At 37.5% G+C, this 17,825-nt stretch overlaps 1 protein-coding gene across 4 annotated transcripts in view; it reads left to right on the top strand.

The window, feature by feature from the left end:
* chchd6b (coiled-coil-helix-coiled-coil-helix domain containing 6b) overlaps positions 1-17,825 on the top strand; it is a 70,460-nt gene that overhangs the window by 10,060 nt on the left and 42,575 nt on the right. For 3 of the 4 annotated variants that reach the window (XM_015044485.1, XM_015044483.1, XM_015044486.1), the window contains exons 5-7: positions 4,312-4,332; positions 6,754-6,837; positions 15,328-15,398. In XM_015044485.1, coding sequence (XP_014899971.1) covers positions 4,312-4,332; positions 6,754-6,837; positions 15,328-15,398 — 176 coding nt within the window. The remainder of the gene's footprint in view (positions 1-4,311; positions 4,333-6,753; positions 6,838-15,327; positions 15,399-17,825) is intronic. The other variant, XM_015044484.1, reaches the window with a different exon arrangement.

Consider the following 17,825-nt stretch of genomic DNA (forward strand, 5'->3'; position numbering starts at 1 on the left):
TACTGTGGGTGATATGTATATCTTCATTTTATAGGAAGATATACATATCACCCACAGGTGTTGGTGTGGTGACAAATTTATAAATGCAGTGCATAAACACTTGAGCGGTTGTCAAGAGGCTCTGGTGGCCTTTATTCTAAGTATTTCCTTTTTTAGAGGAAAGGGGTTAAGAGAAGATGGGGAAAGACATGCTACAAAGATCCTGAGGTTGAGAGTTGAACCACGGACGGCTGATTCCAGGGCTAAAAGCCGCCGTTTACCGGGTGGCCGCTCTACTGCTGCACTATGAGGCGCCTAGAGAGTTTCCCCTTTGGCCAAACTAAAACGACTGCAAAAACACGGCAAAATGCATGTTATTTTATTTGGCAAAATAAAATATTTATACCCAGTGCAGCCAAAATTAATGATTTAATTGCCCGTAAAAGTCAAATAATATGCATTAATGCAATGTAATCAAACACTTGAAATGTTTACTTACTGCCTAATATACCCAAACATTCACAGCTGCCATGATGAAGAGGTGATCTGTGGTGTGCACTTCCCTTGTTAGCAGTCATAATGTTATCCCTGATCCCTGATAGTTGTACCTCAAAACTACTTTTTTTTTGTAGCAGTAATAATAGATATAGCAGTAATAATAATTTTAAAACAGACTATTTAAAAAAAATAAAATAAAACTTGTAAATACTAAACAACTTCACATTGAAGCTTGAAAATGGATGTATGTGCCTTTTAATTCAAAGGTTTTGAAAAATGCTGCTTTTTAGCTAATTTAGCAGCTCTGATAAATCTTAAGTTTAGATTCAGGGGCTCAGCGTTACCACAGATATGCATTATTACTGGCACAAGTGATGGACAACATACTTACTTCCATTATGATATGACAGTGAGAGGGATGTCAGTGAATTAGCCACAATTTTCAGGTATTTTCTCTTCTCTGTTTGTATTTGCATCTGTCTCCGTCTTTCTTCCTGATTAAAAAGCCAAATCAAGAGTTAAATTGTGCACACCGCGTCTCCCTGTGACATTCTCCACACTAATCCTAATTTTATTCCTCTTCCCTCATTTTGCTCTCTCTCTCTACTCTCCTGACTTTCAGGCAGAAACCAAACCAAAACCTTTTCTCCCCAAACACATAGATTCATTCACACGCACCATTTGCATAATTTAGCATTTACATAATTGATTTCCAAGGAAGCGTTTCACACTTTGTGAGGTGGTGTTGGAGACCAAAAGGTCTGATATTGCCATGCATGCACATATGCACACTCACTCACTCACTCACGCACGCACATTTACACTGCCATGCTCTCATGGTTTTGTTGTGTCACAGTCTCTGCCTCTGTTTTTTCTGTTTTCCTCTCCCACAGAGAAATAGACAGAAACACACTATGTTACTGGATGGTTAAGATTCCAAGTCTAAATGAAGCGTGAAGCGTTGCCAAGCTGGTGCATCTGGTGACCTGCTCGGTACACGCAGCAAACATAATCAACTAAGCATACATGATCAAATGTATCAGGATCCATGAAATTGGTGCGGTTATATTGAAGGAGCATCTTTGATTTTTCTGGGCTGGTAAAATCTGCCCCCCTTTTCACCTACACAGATATTTTGCACTTTTAGATTATTCTTATCTAATAAAATGCATGAATTATGCTCAGGCAGACGCAAGGACCCATCAAGTCTCATGAGAAAACAGAATTTATTGAAAGGTTATTTGTCCTCTTTGTTTTTTTCCCCTCTGCAATACTCAGTGATATTGAAACGGTTTGGAGAGACATGTCATTATTTGTACATTGTGCCTATTCCAGATGCTTGGCTGGAAAAGAACATAAATATTAGGATCATAACTGTAAATATGAGGTGGTGCAAAGATTAAACGGTTTCTGATTAAAAATGGATGACTTTTCATGTTTTTTTTCCAGGTAAAATAAGGTGTTTATTCCATTGTTTTTTTTGTTTTGTTTTTGCAGTTTCCTTTATTTCCTCATATAGTTTAAGCTAAACTAATGTTTCAGCTATTATCCATTTACCCCATGTTTCATACTTCAATAGTTCAGCGGGTTGAACAATTTGTAAATGAATAATGTAATGTAAGATTGGATTAATTTTGAATAACACAAAGCTGATTTTTACCAAGAAGGCAGTATGTATGGATGTATGGATGTATGGATGTATGTATGGATGTATGGATGTATGGATGTATGGATGTATGTATGGATGTATGTATGGATGGATGGATGGTTGGATGGTTGGATGGATGGTTGGATGGATGGTTGGATGGATGGATAGATGGATGGTTGGATGGATGGTTGGATGGATGGATAGATGGATGGTTGGATAGATGGATGGTTGGATGGATAGATGGATAGATAGACAGAAACATGGAGGTCCACTTTGCAGATGTCCATTTTGGCTTTCTGTGTAAAAGTTTTGTCAAAATATTTTTCCACATCTGTCATCTTTTAACCAATGTTTTTCTTTTGAAATATGTCATTGGGCAAAAGGCAGGTCACACCCTGGACAGGTCACCAGTCCATTGTGACATGACAGCTAGGCATTTTCCTGGGATTTGGTAGCTCAAATGGCAGAACAAAGCATTCGTCATATAAATTCACCCCATTTTAGACAAAGTTGCTGGCATGTCCTCCAACCAAACAGAACATACATGGCCTGACCCGTGACAAGAGAACCAAATGCATGTTTTCATTGTTCTGAAGTTGATGTTATATACAAGAGTGGATGGTTAGAGCCACCGCCATGACGGTTCCAAAAGTTAGTCTATAGGTTTGTACATTCACGTTGACGTTTGGCCATCAGGGAGATCTGGGTCACATAAATATAATGTAGATGTACCTCCAGTCACACTGTTTGCTATTGGCCTGCAGACTCCATCAAACTGCTTGGGTGTGTGTGTGTGTGTGTGTGTGTGTGTGTGTGTGTGTGTTTATCTGTCTGCATCTCTACAAGCCCCTTCACCTCTCCTCTAAAATCTCTCATCTATGGAAATGGGACCGCCTCACTCCTGTGAGCAATCCATGGGGATCCCGGCTATTCACACATACATGGACACTCTTAGACACACATTCAGATTTGGTCCAGCGACCGAAGAGCGGGAAGGTTTAACAGATGGTGTTGGCTGTATCCGTTACAAAGATTACCCAAAACCACACAAACGCATTTTGCAGCCACTGGCTTTGTGAGTTCACCTCATTTAACTCAATGGTGTTTTTATGAGGCATGGCAACATTAGAGCCACCTACCGCTTTAATCTGTCCCTTCTGTGTTCTGTATCCAATGCCAGACTGGGAGAGCTTGGGAGGAACAGCAAGAAACAAAATATGGCATTGTACGCCTGTCTGAGCTTTGCTTGATTTGGGGATAGCCTACCACATATATGGCCATATACTTTGTGGTTGCATTTGACACAAAGTCGTAAAAGGTCTATAAATTACTATGAGTAGCATAAAAATGCATCGGCTATGTTAGGAGTGTCGGATTACTCCATGTTCATTTATTTTTCCTAAAATTTAGGAGTTATTTGAACAGAATAATGCACAGGAGCTCAACTGCTTTAATAAACCTCAACAGTTTTTACTATAAATCACAGCAAAGCTTTGCTTGCAACTTTTGACTTGATTGATTTTTAACTAAAAAAAAAAAACATACTGTGAATAGGCAGTTTAGCTTAAGAAACCGCAAAGCATATCTTAACTTTTTAACATCTTTAGAAGATCATGTTGATCTCAGTACTCTGACATGTGCATCTTGTCTGTCACTGTCAATATTTTTGTTTTCTACAGAGCACCCAAAAATGCTGCCACTGAAATGATTTTAAAAGGTGTCGATCCTGTTGTAGCTCAGTGTTGTCAGCCATCTTGACAACATTGATTAGTCGATTCTGTCAACAGAACATGGCAACTCGGCTCATAACACCATAACAGAAGCTATACTGGAACCAAGTTACAACATTCAGACCTTGGATAGTTTTAGATGGATATAAGTCTGTGTATCAGTGTAAGCATGAGTATGTTTCTTTAACAATACATCTAGATAAATGAAAGGATATATCTTCTTGTAATTGTAATGTAATATAAACTCTTAAAGAGAACCGTTATGCAAACAACAGCAACAACAGTTCGTATTTGTTTTTCTAAGGGATTTTAGAAGTACCAAGTTTCTTTCTTCTGGAAGTTTCTGGATTCCACTTTCTGAAATTTGTCTTTATCTCGCCTCCCTTTTTCACCTAAACTCTGTATCATTCCTCCTTCCATTGTCTCTCTAACTCCAGTTCCCTCTCTCTTTCCTAGCCAGCAGATTTGGATGCGTGGGTAAGCAACAACACTATTACCATCTTAGTTCGGCTATCCCTTTCTCTCCTTCTCTGTCTCTTTTCTCTATTTAGATGTCATGTTTTCATTGTGCTTTAAAGCAAGGCTGCAAGTGTGCTGCCGCCATCATTTTGCACAACAAATCTTTGGGAGGTATTCAGCTAGAAAATTACACATCATCTGTGCTGCTGGCAGAGGAGATTTTACATGCAAACGCACATGTACACGCATTCTTTCCAAGCATCAAACAGCAGCCGTTGAAAGAGGGAGCGTAGAGCAGGGATTTGCACATGTGCTCTTCGAAGATGTGTGTGTCTGTTAAGTTAGCATGAGATTACACTGGATTACAATAAATGTTATGTCAGTCAGTGTAGCTGTGCTGTGCTTGTGTGCATACCGATTTATTTAAGTGGTACAGAAGAAGAGTCGATCAGTTAATATTTCATCTGATCATACTCTTACTAATTCACCTGTCAAGTAGAGGAAATAGTCATCATTTCAGCATGATATAGTATCAGTGTGTGTATCTTTAGTATAGCACCACTTTCCCTTTCCGTTCTACATAGATTAATCTGCAGGTGCTCAAGTAGCATATCATGTTCACGCTAATTATCATGCATTCAGGAGTTTTTTTCATGAGTTTGTTTTAAAATACGGCTGCATAATAAATCAGCTTAAGGCGATATGCTTGTTTTCTGGAGAAGAAAACATTTAGTGGCTCTGTGTGTATATGTTTGTGTTAATAAATTAATTTGAAAAACCAAAATACATTTTTGTGAATTAGCAATACAATGCGGCAGTGAACATATTTCTCAGCTTTGTGAAAAACAGAGAGTATTTACAATCCGCTGTCCTGTGGCTTGGCAGAGTTCCCCAACTTTTGTTCATTCAAAACTCATTCGCTTTTATTTTTTATTGATTTATTTTTTTTCATTTATTAGCTCTTTTGCTAGTTTTCGCTATATGTTATTCAAATTCATATTATTCATGGAGTTCTTTGTAATTATGTCGTTAATTTTTGGGAAATGATAAAATTATATGCTCCTATGCTTTTGAAACAGGTTTCTTTTTTTATCACCAATGCATACATTTGTCTTTCTTCCAGCTAAAATGCCAACAAATTTTCAAAATGTGTGTGTCTCTCTCTCTCTCTCTTTATTTTTTTTTACATCTGTTTTTTGTCTTCTTCTGCTTGCATGCTGCTTTGCCATGGCCCAAACTGTGGGTCTTCCTTCAGCCAGTCCACCATCTTGCTGCCTGTCACAGCTTGGCTCAGTGAGCTTATAAAAGGCTTTCGCCTCCTGCTAATGTCAACCACACCACTTCACCTCCAGCCACAGCTGGGCCAATCTTACGCCACCTAACTAGTTTTGTAAGTGTCATTGTATGGTGCTGGTTTACACCCAAATCGGCTTTCTTTGTGCTGCTTTGTAATCTAGATTTTATGGGTTCTAATTAAATGTACAGCTCCAACACATTACTGATGTTATTTTGACTTAAAATGAATTAGTACGACTTGTGAAAAGAAGTATAGGCTACACAGAAATACACAGCCTCTCGTTTCTTAACTGAATACTTGGGAAAGACGAAATCACACCTTTTTGTTTTTTAATTCTTTTGAAATCTCAATATGCAAGTAATTTGTTAATTCACAGTGGAAGAAAGCATTCATCATTTGCATCTTACAGCTGTACTACTAAGCCCCGTTGTGTGTGTACTGCTGTGGGGAACACAGTAGTAATCTGAAATGTTTATCTCAGCAAACACCTTCAAGTACTGCTCTCCTGCATACAATTGTATCAAGTGGCCATGTGTATGTTTCCAGGTTTAGAAGCTGTATATGGTGATTTTTTTGATACTTTGTGATTCAAAAACATTTGCACTGTGGTTAGTGTTCTGCTTGGAGGTAAAGTACAAATGATTGATACTGGAAATAATAGTTAACATGTTCAGTGTTTTCAGTCGTGTTCAGCTGTATTTTCAGTGATTTCAGCCAATCACTTCCACACCACCTGGAGTTGCTATTGTCGCCTCCTGCCTTTTGTATAGATGCTTTGACAATAAATAACAATGTATTTTACAGTGCCTTGAAAAGGCATTCTTACCACCTTAACCTGTCCACAGTCAGGTTACAGTTACAAAGTTTATAAGTTTTTGGTGAATTTTCCAAACAAATATTGGAAACATGTGAAGTATGTTGTTTTAAGCACAATTTATTGTGATGAGTAAACTCCCTTGCCAACCAATTGCCTGCAGTATTCTCTTAGCTCTCTGTAAGCTAATCTTAGTATAAATCAGTCTAGGACAGGTGTTTTGATTATTTATTTTTTTATATTTTTTTTTGTCGTGTTTTTCTAAAAAAAAATTATCTTTGCTGTCATTCATACTTAATCTCTGTCTCTTTCTTGTTTTCTTTCCCAGGCTAGACTGTTGGAGCGAAAAGAACAGGAGCTGGCCACAATCCAGAGTTTCTACAAAGAGCAATTAGAAATAATGGAGAAAAAAGTAAGGATGCTTTTGCCATTTCTGCTGATTGTTTGTTAAAGTATTAGAAAATCACAAAAACTATATTTTGTAGAAGCATTTTTTTGTCCAAAAAAGTGCCTCGGTTTGTTGCGTTGCACAGCTTTCTCAAGATTTTTTAATCTCTCAAAAGAAACATGGCATAATTAAGAAGGTAGCTTGATCTCACATAAGGTAATAATGTAAGTTATACTACTATACATTGTCATGGAAGTATTAAAATACAAATTTCATTGAGTCAGCAGCCAGATGGGAATTCAGATGTGATGGAGCAGAGGCATCTCAGATGGATTTATTTTCTTAATTACATATGGCAAGGCAAGTTTGTTTGTACAGCACCGTTCATGCACATGGCAACTCAAAATGCTTTACAGAAAAATAAACAAATGAAGATAAGACACCCTTCTTTCTGCCATTTTAAGTGAAAAAAGATTTTTTTTCTATATTTTTCTTTTTCTTTTTTTAAAAATAATGTCTTTGGTTTCTTGTATCTAATGTCATACAAGAAGAAAGTTTGTGGTGTAAAGTATTAGGACCTATTGAAAAATGTGTGATCCATACCAGGTGTCACTCAGTCGTTGTTTGGAAATAATATGAATCCGAAATGGGGAGGATCTTCCTTAAAAATATAAGTAAACCCATAACTCAATGGGTGTGGAGAGCTTTAGACATTTGACATTTTTATTTGCACTTTCTCTGCTCATTGCAATTGCCATGTAAAAAGTAAAGTAAAATGTAGAGAAAGGTATTTTGTTATGAAATTTTAAGTGGCAACCTAATATGAAATAAAGCAGTGAAATCATCGAAGAAAAACAAACTCTCCTGTAGGCTGTTTCCCTTTTCTCCTTGCCCATCCTCTGGGTGTTACTGCGTGCATTCACAGCTTTTCCCTCAAGTATTAGTTGGAGACGCTTTGGCTCTTCCACTCTAACCCTCCCTCCCTGCGGCAGGGCCCATCAGGTATACAGGAGGGGACCTTATCTAGTCCCTGGCACTCACCTCCTTTAGGCCTTTGAGAAAACCTTTTACATAGCCAAGTTAAATGGTGGGGTCTCTGCATGACTCGTAGCAAGCGGCACGCGCTGCAATGCTTGACAGAGAAGACTGATTGGCAGGAGAGTGCTCTATCTTTCTTCGCTTGCCGCCACAGTCCCTTTTTCTCTCCTATCTTTTTCTCCCCCCATCATTTTCTCGCAGCTGACCTGCATGTGGATGAGGTAGTGAGAAAGAAAGGGACTGAGTGGGAGGAGATAAAAAAAAAAAGGCTATACGGACTGTGCATTAAACAGACTGTCTGTCCTCAGTCGGCGACCATCTTCCACCTTATTTTCCTTCATTTTGCAGTCCAACACTTTATTCATCCGGCTCTCCATTCATGGCATTGCTCCTATTTTGCTGCCTATCCTTCCTCTTTTTATTCTCCCATAACTGTCGCTGAATTTAGCTGGTTGAAAATAAATGATCTCTTAAAACCTGAATGGTGACCTACAGAGGTCATATACATAAAATTAAAAAGACTGAAGGAGTTCATGATTCAGTCATGTATTTAAGGAAGCTTTTCAGAATGTATTGTCAAGAATAAATAAAAGAAAAGGCATTTATAACAGAGTCAATTCAGTTGTTTCATCAGTACTTTCTATTCTGTTGCTGCTGGTAGTCCAAGATAGTTTTACTCTGACACAGTCTAGATATTGGCCATGCATTTCCTGAATAAAACACAGTATTTTTATTTGGTCGTATTGGCAACTATTTCTGATGTTAATGGTCAACAATTGATAAAACAAATCAAAGAACAAATTCAATCACCAATCATCTAATCCAAAAACAATCTTTATTTTATTTAACTTCTTAAATAAATCAAATCCTGCTTCAATGGGAGTTGCGAAAATCTTCAGGATCTACCTAAATTCTAATCCTTTATAATTAAATATCGTCATATTGACCACACATATGCGTTAGACATCTTTGTACTTGTAAATGTTTAAAACAAAGATTAAAAACAAATTAATTGGAAAATACAGAGACAATTACTGTTTTATCTTCCCTTTAACTCAAGTGAAGTCCTTGAAGTTGTCTGGAAGAATGTGTGTGTGTGTGTGTGTGTGTGTGTGTGTGTGTGTGTGTGTGTGTGTGTGTGTGTGTGTGTGTGTGTGTGTGTGTGTGCGCACGTGTGCTGCCTGGGTGAAAATATATAATCAAACATACTTCAGTTTCCTGTTTGTCTTACGAATAAAAGAAGATAACGTATTCTGTTCGTCTAAAGGCTGTAGATGCCATTTGAGTTCACTACTAACACAAATGTGCAAACAGCCGGTGTGTGGGGGTGTATGTGTAAACGTGTGATTATTGTCTTTTTATTGACAGGTTCATGTGCAAGCTGTCATCTTTGAAGCACTTATTATATATACAGTAACTGATTGACTACGTGCATCCTAAGGATATTAACAAGTTTTTCACTTAAAATATATACTGACAATAAAAACATAGCTGCCCAATGGAGTTTGGATTTCCACTGCAAAACAACATTTCTTTTTAACTGATTTGATATGGATTTCATTCACTAAGTTTTCTTGCTTTTTTTTTTTTCCTCCTGGTGTGAACTGGACTGATGTTGATGGTACAGACTGTACTGCTCTTGCATTCATGTTGGAGCTTATACTATATATACTTATACTCAAAGAGGTTTCCAGTCATCTGGGATATGACAATCCTAAGTGCTTAAGTAGAAGGCAACTGGACTTCTTGTTAGACTAATCTGAAGAACATTTTCATTGCATATATTACTGGAGTCGAATAAGAAACAAAGAAGGATATTTTTCCTGGCATGATATTCTTGTGTGTATTAAACCCAGCAAAACTGTCTAACAAAGATTGGTTCATCCCAAGGACAAAAAACACCCAAACACAACCTTAGTGGTGAACCGGCAACCCGCTGATTGTGGGGTGAACTCCGAACACCGTCGTCGTCGTCATCGAGACGTGCAAACTCACAAGTTTAGAATCCACACCTGTTTAAAGACAGAAATGTGTAACTTTTGGCAGGGTAGGCAAGTGGTTTAAGAGAGCAGGGAAAACGTCCATAAATGTTAAATATGAACACTAAACAGAGGAGATGGCTTCAGATTTCATCTTTCAAACACCAGCTCTGCAGCCCTGATTCATCTGCCCAGGAGGTTTTTCAGCAAATTACACCTTAGAGGATGTGATGGAAACCATTCAAATGGAATTGTTGGTGGACATGTTTGCGTTGTTGAGTAACAATCCGAAAATTGAGCTAAATGGATGGTAGGACCTGCGATTGTCCCACTAGTGACTTCAATTGGCTTGCTGGTATGATTGTTATCATTGCAACTTATAAGCATGTTACTTTCAACCATGTTCAGAACTCAAGAGGCATTTTCGATGAGAGGTGAAGATTAAAGAGAAGCAGCTCGGTGGCCTTCCACTTAAGCGCTTAGGAGGTTAGTGGTATAAAGAGGCTCATTATAAATCTGTCTGCCTGACCATCATTTTCTGAATCTGACATTTTTTTTTTCCAAACAAGGAGCTCCACACCTGTCAATGTTGGTCAAATCTCTGATGGCTCGCCAGAAGGTTGCCTTTTGGACAGACTATATAAGTATTACTCTTCTGTACCAGATTTTAGTTTGTCCCAAGGCTCCTTACTTTGGACTCTGAACCAGATGATTGACTTTAAAGAAAGGTCTAAACATGTCTCATACAAAAATACCTAAACAGAGTTTTGCAGATTTTCACTCAAAAAATAAAACAATACAAAAAAACCATTGAAGGCAATGTGGTCCAAATTGTATAGTCAATGCTAGTTTTGACTCACTTGAGCCTGGATTCGTTGATGGACAAATGTTTTTTCTCTACCTGGGTCCCTTCGAACCCACCACGGCTCTGGCAGCTGCAGCATCTGAGAGAGACGAGGTCACAAGGGATCATCAAAGTCACAAGAAGACTGATGAACCAAAATGACTGGGTAGAAGATGATATTTCATCAAATATGAACTTTCTTCTGGCATCTACGAGACAGAACTTGTGCAGATGCAATGAATAATGAGCTTAGTCACAAGAATGGTGGATTTTTTATTTTTTATTTTATTTTTTTTACAAAAAAACAAGACGGCAAAATAATAAATTTTTTGTATAAACTCTTTCCAAGCAGAAATTTTAACCAATAAAAGAATTAATAAAGAATAAAATGAGTAAAAATTGTAAATGAATGTACTCAAAAGAAGTGTGTTCAGCTGCCTTTACCAGTAGATGCATGAGCACATGTAAGCTTGTTTTGAAGAGTAGATAACGGTCTACAATAAATATCAAAAGAAACATAAAAAACAGACATGGCATTTAGTTTGCTATACGTGGGAAACTATATCTAATAGGAAGACTGGTCAGTAACTTTTAATGTCCTCTCTTTCATGAAGTGAAACGCACACAGAATCAAAACCCAGAATCGTCAGGATTCCACTTACTGAACATGCGGGAACATCCTTCAAATCTCCTCTCTCGCAGTCCCGACTCTCCACCGTCTCGCTTGCTCTCATTAATTTTTGGAAACTCTCCTAATCTCTCTGCGGTGTACAGGTAGAGTATATCCTACTTCCTGTGGCAACATACCCGGTGACTCTGTAAACAAGTCTTAGTTTAAAATTCACCTCGTCTAATCCCCTCTTCTCACCCTTCTTTGCCGACTTGTCCCTCAGAAAGAAAAATTAATCTGCCTTCGTCCATGCGTGGAGCGTGAAAGAACCCCTCCCTTCAAAACCCTGACATCAGCCCATCTCAGTCAACAGCTCCTAGAGGGTGTTCAGACAAGTGTGCGTGCAAGGATCATCTGAACACAGAGATTCGGGAGCAAATACAGATTTAGTCACACACCTGCATGTATGCAAGATTATACACAAACACAGCACACATGCATTCACACTAATCCCCTCCATGAGCCTTTCCAACAACCTCAAAACCCAGCTCTCTCCCTTGGAGGGTTATCATCTCCCCCTTTTCAGTCTCTCCACATTGGGCTTTTGTCCCCATGGGTGGAAACGACTGGGAAGAGCTCAGAGCATGCGTGCCAGTGATAGGTGCTCCTCTTCTGGTGTCAGGAGAGCTGATCTGGGACTGCTACTTGAAGTCTGCTCTGGTGAAAAGACATAAAATTTTATGTTAATAAACTGAAACACAAAACAGTCTCACTGTCCCAGAACGACTCAAACTCAGAAGCTCAAGCTGCTAATCCAGATGCTCCAGTTAATGACTCCATTTTCTTTTTCTTCTGTGTTGCTTTTCTTTTCTTGCGTGACCAGAGGAAATAGTCAAGTGTAATTTAGTCAATAGAGTATTTTGTGACTCAGTATTTCTTTAATAACAAAATAAATATTTCTAAATATGCTCAAGTTGCGTTTGAGGAAAAATGCGCCTGTCACGTTACTGTGCTACTTCGCATTTCTGTGGCATAAGATGACTTAGGTTGAACAGATTTTTTTCTTTTTCCTTTTTGTCACACATTTTTCAAATTGTCATTTTAATTTCAGTTAATGATGATGAGAGCAATAAAAGAAGCTGTCAAATTATGATTTCATTTTGTAGAGGGCAAAAAGGTATCCAAAGTTTTGAAACCACTGATTGTCAAATTCATTGAGGAGGTCACAACCACAACTGCACCTAAAGCACTGCAGGCCTCGCTGGTCCTGTTAATTCATTTCTTATTCATCCTGTTGACACTTGCCCAAGTGTCAACTATGAACGTAACTCTGTTTAATTGGAATCTGAATTTTAAAAGCCATTGAATTTATAACTTGGACAGAAAAATTATACGTAATTCTAAATTATGTACAATAGTTTTCTACCACAAGATAGTCCTGTTCTCTGTCTTGTGTAATCAGAGGTTTTATATATTATATTTGAGTTACAGCGGATTCTTTTTTTTTTTTTCCTTTTTGCAAATCTTGGCTCCAACACTAGACGTCCCACCGGTTCATTTGGCCAATTTAAATTCACATATTCACTAAAAATCTGTCAAAGTTACATCTTACTTCCCTCCAACAGAAATTGCTCAGGGCTTGGTCGGTCCCAAATGGTTTTATTAAGGCATTTATTGGAAATAACTTAGGTACAGTAGATTATCGAAACACTTAAGTGCATAACTGTATGAAATGACAGTTTTTCGAAAAAGTGAGATAAACCTCAAAATCCCTACCTTCTATTTTTAGTCATATAAATGTATTATCAACACTTTACATTCTGTTTGAAAGCAAAACATGTAAATGTAGCAAATTGATCAATCTACAGAAATTGAGAGAAAAAAAAATGAATATTAGATGATTAAAACATAGAAGTGGTGGCAATTTTTTTCTGAACTTAATAGCTGACGAAGCAACAAATGCCTACTTTTAATACAGATATTTGCATAGCCATGGTTTTGGATAACCACTTCAAATCTCCGTGGTAAATTCAGTGGGAGTCACCTGACAAACTGCATGTGGCACCTAGACCAGAAAACAACAGGTTTGCATTCACTTGTCCACCAAAATATTTCTGTTTAGATCAGTCATTGTATTTTTTTTTATTTATTTTTTTTAGCAAACTCTGGTCCCATCACGCCAGGTCATGTTTTCACAACCATGGTGCATTCTGGGACCAGTAGTTTGTTAGGGAGCAAAGTTGTGGAGACCACAGTAGTGGTTCTCCTTTTGCTATTTTGACTTATTTTTCCATTTATAAGGAAATGTTTTGTTTTCCTCCTTGTCTTTCTGGTTTTGATGAAATTATGTTGATTGAACTTGATGCTGTTTGAAGGTAATATTTTGAACCCCTTTTCAAACAATGATTGAATTACTGTGAATTAACATATCCTGACAGTTGGGTCTTTCTGTTTTACTTTATTCTACTACATCTACTAGCATATTACAAGCCAAGTGCATTTTTCCCAAATACATTGACTAACCTGGTCTTTGATGTGTCGCTATTACACAGCTGTATATGATGCCGGAGTGAATCATACTAGATGTCTTATTTTTAAGGTTTCATTTCTTATTCCATCCTGTTTTGACCTATGAAACTTGATTAGTTTATTATAATTGTACTCAGGGGAAACACTTTCAATGATTATGTTTTCAGTTTTAGTTATTAGAACTTCTAATTTAAGAAAATAGATATTCATTTTATTAAAGAGGTTTAACTATTGTGATACAGGATTGTAGTTTATTCATTCATATTCATCTGTACCTTTATTAACCAAAGTCAGTTGTAAAAAGTCAGTACAGTATCACATTCTGGAGAGATAGTTGTTGATCTGGAATGTGCTCCATTTTAGAGGGATATCTTCTGCCATAAAGCCTTAATGAGTAAGAAAGGAAATGATACAGGGTCAGATTACTACATCACAAAGAATAGAAGTTGAACAGATTAGGTAAAAAAAAAAAAATGCCTGTGAGAATATGTTGAGTCTTTTCCGACGTCAGACATTCAAACCGGGGCAAGCCTGTCTGTAGATGAGCCTAAAATAATGAGATATGAAAATGACTTGCGGGCACTGAAGGAGTAGAGGGCTAGGGATTGTGGGGGAGGTTTGTGTTTGATCCCATCTCTTCCCTGCACAGTCACTTCAATTATCTTCCTCTCCTATCACCTCATCTATTGGGAATATAGGGAGTTATTAAGTAAAAGCTCGAGAGCTGCGGTTATTGGTTTAAAATGGTGATTACTGTGGTGAATGTGTATGAGAGGGTGGCAAAAAAGAGATTAAGTTTATGTTTGGAGGGGTTTTTTTAGACAAACCTTTTCACATATTTTGACACTAATCCTTTAAGGTGATCCTCACGAGCAGCTAACATAGAATTTATTTTTAGATATCAAATGGTACACTTTTTTTTTTAATGCTATCTTCTTTATTCTCCACAATGCAGTGTGCTTAACACTGCGACCACTTGACTATTCAGGTAAACGTCTGCTGTATGTGACTTTGCCCAGCAGGTAAAAGCTGCATCTGGGTTGTAATTGCTATTTAAATGCCAGAGTTTCTTGCATGAAATCAAACATTATGGAGTACCACCAGAGCGTCAATATTCAGATTTGTAAGCAGGCTGTAAAATCCAAAGGTCACTAATTTATGGAATGTGACATTTCCGTGGTGCTTTCTGCATTTTGCTCATCACTTCTGGCCTATTCATGCATAAATTAAAGCAGAAAAAGTAGTTGCAGCTGTAGTAACACTGCGTAAATATTCAAGTTGTGAAGCTTTGATTCATTAAACTTGAATAGAAAGTTTTGACAGTCATGTTTTTATGCGTAATAATGATGCAACTTCAAATCAGAATTATGTTAAAACCCCAGAAACAGTTTCTTGAATTAAAAGAAGCCTGAATGAGCAGCCTGCTTTGTACTCTGAAGATGCTACATATTTTGAGCTCTTGGACATTTTAGAAATAATTTCTCACATTTTAATCTTTGTGGTTTTCCCCGCAGAACCTTCAGAACTACAAACAGACAGCTGAAGAGTACTTTGAGGCCGCAGCTAAAACTGGAGAACGGATACGGTAAACACTAAATATTTGAGCTGTTCCATTTGTAATTAAGTTTCATCCTCACTGCCTCATTACATTTTCAGTCTGTAGTACTAAATCAGTTTACGCAGCGTACTTTGAAGTGTACTTTATTTGTGATTTTAATTTTGTCTCTATTTGTTTGCAAATCCAACGGATAAAAATTTTATTGTGTTGCAGTGGAACGAAAACCATCAGTGAGAAAACAACAATTTAACAAGAGTCAGACAACAGAGTGTGGTGGCTATTTGCAATATTATAGGTCTGCTAATGCGGACTCTCCAGCCTCAAGCTGCCTGTTAAACAGTTTTACTCACAGTTGTGAGACTGGGTGATAATTTACTATTATCACCCCTCATTTCTTCTATTATTGTATTGTGACAGAGATGTCAAATTAACATGGACAATTACTTTTTTTCCATGCTTGAATATGTAGTAAAATCTTAGTGACGTGTCAAAACAGTTCTTAAAGAGATATTACACATGAAATTGGTCTTTAAAACTGTGACATCTATTTTGGTGTTGGCGAAATTTATTTAAAAAAAAAAAATCTAATTTCTTCAGTGTGAAACATAATATGGAATATTTGTATTGGAATTCATCCAAAAACAGGCATGCTTCAGTGTAAGGATGAGATAGGATATCCTAGCATAAGATCTCATAAGAATAAAATTAAGTTGCTATCAGAATGTGCCTTATTTGAGTTTTAGCTATAGGCCATTGGAATGAATTATTTAAGCTTGTCTCCCAATGGTATCCGTCTATGAGACTCTATTTTGATTAAACCAATGCTTTAGTAAATTCATTTCCCTGTTGTATTGACAAAGCATGCCTAAAACTGCTATTCAGGCTGACAGCACTGTTACAAAAGCGCAAAAGTGCTATAAACATATTCTGATTTTGCATGAAGGACATGATGCTCCTGCGAGAAAAACCTCACCTGTTATAAGAAAGCATACCAGTTTTATTCAACACGTACCTACTGTCATGCTGACGCTGTCAGAGTGTGTGGGACTTGCTAATTAATTCTGCTTCATAACACCAATTCTCGTTGCTTTTTATCATTTAGTCAGAATGTATTCAATTTTCTTCTGGGCATTCATTAGCACATGTCTACACGTTTTATTTGAATTTTCTAAATTTCATGAGACTTGCTTAAAAACCTGGATCTGAAGTCCCTTGATCGGAACCACTCCCATCATAACTCAGGCTGAATGTTAAAGTCTGCCACAGACTGAAGGCGTTTGCAGACGCTAACAGGTTTTCTTCTAGGATTGCCCTGCATTTAGCTCCATCCACCTTCCCAAGAGCTGTGACCTTTTCCCCAGGCTTTGCTGAACATAAACATCCCCACAGAATTATGCTGCCACCACTGGAAGCAGTATAATGCTTCTTTTAAATTGTGTTTTTCCAATGAAAACGTAATCACGAATCCTGCGTTATGGATGACTTTGTATTTGCAACTCCTACAAGCTTGTCTTCCAAAATTACTGGGCATGTGTGCTTTCAGAGCACGAAGCAAGGAACAGGAAACCAAAGTCAGTCCATGTCAACAGTACAGCTGTTACCTAGCTAAGCTCTGTGTTGTTCCACATGTAAGCTCTTTAATTCATTCAGAGCTTTAAATACATGCAAAGATGTTACAAACCATTCTTATCATATCAGCTGCATCAAGTTCTGCTGCCTTATATATGTCTCTGATCAAATGGCACTGGAGGATCAGGTGTTGCTGTGATCATCTGCTCTCTGCACACTTGCAACTTTGTTGTGCCACTGCTGGTGCTTTTTTTTTTGCTTTGCATCCTTTTATTAACTCACTGCCATTCTACAACCCCCAAATCCAGGTAGATCAGGAATGTAATATTGTTTGGTTGACTTCAACCCTTCATTACTTGTCAGGACCTGTCGTTTGATTGTGACGGAGAAAGTATATAGCTAGATCATGGAACCAAAGCAGGCTCCAAAATGGTTATTGGTGGGGGTGATGTACACTGTTTATTTTATGGCACAAATATTTTTTTTTTGTTTGGGTTTTTTTTTTTTGTTGTTTTTTTTTTGCATGTGAGCTGACATATTTATTGTGGTGTTTCATCACAAAAGCAGCAAATGTTTGCTGTGTCCCACACTTAGCTTGCAGCATACCTTAAGGGAAACTTTGCATGCCTTTCCATCAATGAAGGCCAGATTTGTGCACTTCACTATCACGTTCACTACTGTAATGCATTATTACTAATTTTATACAGTCAGATTTATTGTTGTAATTATAAAAAAATATGAAGTTCAAGGAATATAAATACTTAGGCAAGACACTGTGGGTTACAGCGAAAATCTTTAAAAAGTTTATGGTAAGTGCTGTCTGATGGACGATGACCTCATCCGCCACACTGACATCTTCTAGTACCAGACACATTCAATTCAGCT

The sequence above is a fragment of the Poecilia latipinna genome, unplaced genomic scaffold, assembly GCF_001443285.1.
Source record: "Poecilia latipinna isolate Pla-1442-1.1 unplaced genomic scaffold, P_latipinna-1.0 Scaffold677, whole genome shotgun sequence".
Lineage (NCBI taxonomy): Eukaryota > Metazoa > Chordata > Actinopteri > Cyprinodontiformes > Poeciliidae > Poecilia > Poecilia latipinna.